The sequence below is a fragment of the Sinocyclocheilus rhinocerous genome, unplaced genomic scaffold, assembly GCF_001515625.1.
Source record: "Sinocyclocheilus rhinocerous isolate Xijiao unplaced genomic scaffold, SAMN03320098_v1.1 scaffold1182, whole genome shotgun sequence".
Classification (NCBI taxonomy): domain Eukaryota; kingdom Metazoa; phylum Chordata; class Actinopteri; order Cypriniformes; family Cyprinidae; genus Sinocyclocheilus; species Sinocyclocheilus rhinocerous.
In genome coordinates this window covers 216,607-220,560 of record NW_015624203.1, presented here as the reverse complement: position 1 = coordinate 220,560, position 3,954 = coordinate 216,607, and the positions used below count along the sequence as shown (strand labels likewise).

The window sequence follows — 3,954 nt, the reverse complement described above, 5'->3', positions numbered from 1 at the left end:
TGCATCTGCTGCCTACTTATACTCACGCTGTGATCAGCAGCAGCTGGATGCAATAATCGCATGCCAATGTGCATTGGCTCGTTTAGTTTACACTCGAAGTAGATTGGTCCCTCTAAGCGAGATCCCAATTCGTCGGTCATCCGACGTGACGTCGAGAGTGACCGACTGAAAGGGAACTCCGCTGCTGCCACGGACATTTGGGAAGGTAGCTGAAATAAAATATTCAACAATTTCAATGGGAGTGAATCAATGGAATTTAATTTACTTCACAAAAAGATTAAAAGAAAGAAAAATTGTGTTGCACCATTATCTAATTATCATTGTTACTTTAATGAATTGGACACAAAATAAACAACACTAAAAAAGGCCCAAAAACCCTTTAATTGATGAAAGCAAGTGAATGGAAAGCTGGTGAATAACAGTAGTGAACTGATAGTGTCCTTCTCAGTCTTGGTTCTTTAAAACATGCATTTTAGAGCACTGTTTTAAATTCTGCTTGCTGACAGCACCATATCCTTTCAGCCACCTTCACAACAGAGCAATATTTTAGATAATGGACAAGAGGTGGTTTCCCCGAATAGCCAGTGGGCCCCGTATTCACTGGGACGAAGAGACGTGCCACCAGTGAACATGAATGTCATCAAAAAGGTATTGATTATGATTATGAGTGTGAAAGAGAATTTTTTTATTCTATTTTTTGATACAGGATGGGTTTTTTTTGTCATACTGATTGGTCAAAGATCAATTAGTGTTACAAATAGTTCTTTACATTAGCTGTGTTACATTAACTGGGCAGTAAATACAGTAGGCTGGGCACTAAATTGAATATGTTCATGATAATTGTAAATGTTAAAACACTATAAAACATTTTAATATACTTTTTTATTTGACCATTAAGTTTCCTAAAGACCACATCATTAGTTTTATTTCAGTGAATCGATTCATACTTTATTCTGTGATTGACTGAAGTGTAAGTTTGGCATAGTTCAATTAAATTGTTCTAGTAAAAATAAATAAATAAATAAAACTGGTGTCTGTAAAATATTTTTTTTAAAGAAATTACTTTTATTCAGCAAGGATGCCTTAAAGTGACAGTAAAGAATTATAATTTTATAAATTTATAATTTTACAAAATGTTTTTTTTTTAATTTTATTTTCTTTTTTTACTTTTCTATAAAATCTTGAGCACAACCATTTTCAACACGCAATAAGAAATGCTTCTTAAATCAGCAAATTAGAATGATTTCTGATCCAGCTTTGCCATCACAGGAATGAATTACATTGTAGAATATAAAATAGAAAACAGTTATTTATGTGATAATCTATAGTAACACTGTAAAAATATAAAATATTATTGTAATATAAAAATATTACTGTATTTTTGATAATAAATGCAGTCTCTGTGAGCATAAGAGACTTAAGAAAATCTCAAGCTATATATATATATATATATATATATATATATTACAGTATACATGTATATACACAATGCAAAAATAAAAAAATATATCCTGTAAAATTATCACTACCTGGAAAAAATGTCCCCGCAAATGTTTTTTTTTTTTTTTAAATAAGCTGTGCTGAACTGAAATGATTCATTGCATTTGTCTGGATCTCATTATAGTTTTATTATTTCCACAATGCATTTTTTAGAGAGACACCCACGTCTCAAAGTATTAAGCCCTGACATGTTTTACTCTTTAGTTTCTACAGGCTTACAGGCTTAACCTGTTCTCTGTGCAATAGACATCTCTGTTGTATCGTGATTGCCATGTTAATTTTTTTCAAATGCCAGGGTTAATTACTACCTGCAGTCGTGATTCATTTCACAATGCATGTTCCCGCTCGGTCTCCTTAGCAACCTCAGTCTATCTGTGAATGTCTTTAGGTTGTCACTCAATATTATGGAACATTTTGCTTCTGCTGACACATTTAGTGTTGTGAAGAAAAGTCCAATTAAATTAATACATCAAATAGGGAAATCAAAATGTCATAAGGTCCTGTGTTGCTAATACATGTCTTTGTAGCTGTAATGATAAGAAGGCACTTGCCGTTTGTATGAACTCTACTTCATTAAACGTTTGCCTATTGTTTGCTCACAGCCTGGTGTTCACAATCATCCCCATCAACAACAGACTATGATGATGACCTCAGCCACCCCTCCTCACCGGACGGCCCGTGACCAGCAGTATGAGGGGGCCATCAACAAGGTGTCCATCCAGCAGTACCAGTCACCTCTGCCCATGCCCATCACCACCACCAGCCCCCGGCCTCAGAGCGCCCGCTGCTTCATCCAGACTAAAGGCCAGAAGAGTATGGATGGCTTTCCAGAGCAGGTACAGGTCAAGATTCATGTCATGATCATGGAATATCAATACAATTTTTCCTTGTTCTTCAAATATTCAGAGAGTTGTTAACTCTGAATCTTCTACTCCTTTTAACTAAGGCTATATCTACTTTAAAGCTGCAGTCCGTAACTTTTTTGGTTAAAAATGATCCAAAATCAATATTTGAGCAAGTACATGACCAGCCATCTTGTCAATCTCAATCATTTTATTAGAAAAATATCCAAGGTTAATGTCGCACTCAAAATCGCTATTCCATGTCTGAATTGTATGGAAGCCCATTTCAGTCACTAACTTAAAAACAAAACAAACAAACAAAAAAAAGGTAATTGCAACTTTTCACAATTTGAATTGGTTTCTCACAATTCTGAGAATAAAAAAAACATCAGAATTGCGATGCAGTATATAAACTCAAAAATCTGACTTTTTTTCCTCACAATTCTAAGTTTATATCTCACAGTGCTATTTTATGTGTGTGTGTGTGTGTTTGTTTGTTTCTGACATGAAATAAAAATAAAAAGGGTAATTGCGACTTTTTATCTCATAATTCCGACCATTTTGGACCATTTTCTTCTCTTTTATTTTAAGTTCATATTTCGCAATTTGGACTTGTTCCTCAGAACTGCGAAACAAAAGTTGATAAAACTTTGCAATTACAGGTTTTTTAAATTGGTTTGGTACTATTTTCACAAGTAAGGTGTACATTTTCAAAACTCTTAGTACAAAACTTTAAACTGATCACATTTGTTACACCACTAGTCATTCTTTCAAAACCTGATCTCATGATTTCATTGTAGTTGCACATATTTTCATGACACATAATCATTGTTTCAAAACACAAGATCATTGTGATATGTATTGAGAACATTTGAATTAATCACCAAAACACAACAGTATGATCTTCTTTCAGTTTAGTACTTTTAACAGTCAGTTCATTCAAGAGCAAACAATGCAAGATTCATGTTTCAAATCAACTTTGTTGCTGAAATAATTACAGTAATACAGGCAATAACTGTCATGTAAGAAAATACACTTACATTACCTAACTTGCATCTCTCACATAAAATCAATAATGTTTGTAAAAGTATTTATCCAGTGTGTTATCAAAAGTTGTGATGAAGGTATGACATGGCCATAAGGTTTTGTGCTAGAACAGAGTTTACTGTCAATGCAGTAAATGTCCTCACTGTACCATATGACTTAATCTATATTCTAGCTGAATTTTTAAGATGAAGGGTGAGTTATAGTAATGTGCAGTCTTTAGCGTGGTAATGCTTCTATATACAGTATCACATGGCATAATGTAATTTAAAATGCTGTATTTGATGCCATCTGTCTCCCTTCTTCTGATACATCTCTGATCAATCTCTGATCAGTACCTCTCCCTTGTGTCCTGCTGTATGTTCACAAATAGCAAAACACACGGTTTTACAAATGAGGACGTCCTCAAAGGAAGGTTTTAGGTGATTTTGTCAAGTTTTGCTTACTTCTGGGTACAAATTTGTCCCCAAAATATGGTTACAGTAAGTAGGCACACACACACACACACTTTCCTATCGTTATGGTGACATTAAATAGGAGTAATGGGTTTTATACTGTCTCCCCCTAC

General features: G+C 34.1%; 1 protein-coding gene across 1 annotated transcript in view; it reads left to right on the top strand.

Moving 5' to 3' along the window:
• The window catches only part of LOC107739104 (leucine-rich repeat-containing protein 7-like), an 80,716-nt gene that overhangs the window by 71,689 nt on the left and 5,073 nt on the right, over window positions 1–3,954 (top strand). Inside the window, exons 25-26 of the mRNA XM_016551104.1 lie at window positions 523–648; window positions 2,103–2,336. Coding sequence (XP_016406590.1) covers window positions 523–648; window positions 2,103–2,336 — 360 coding nt within the window. The remainder of the gene's footprint in view (window positions 1–522; window positions 649–2,102; window positions 2,337–3,954) is intronic.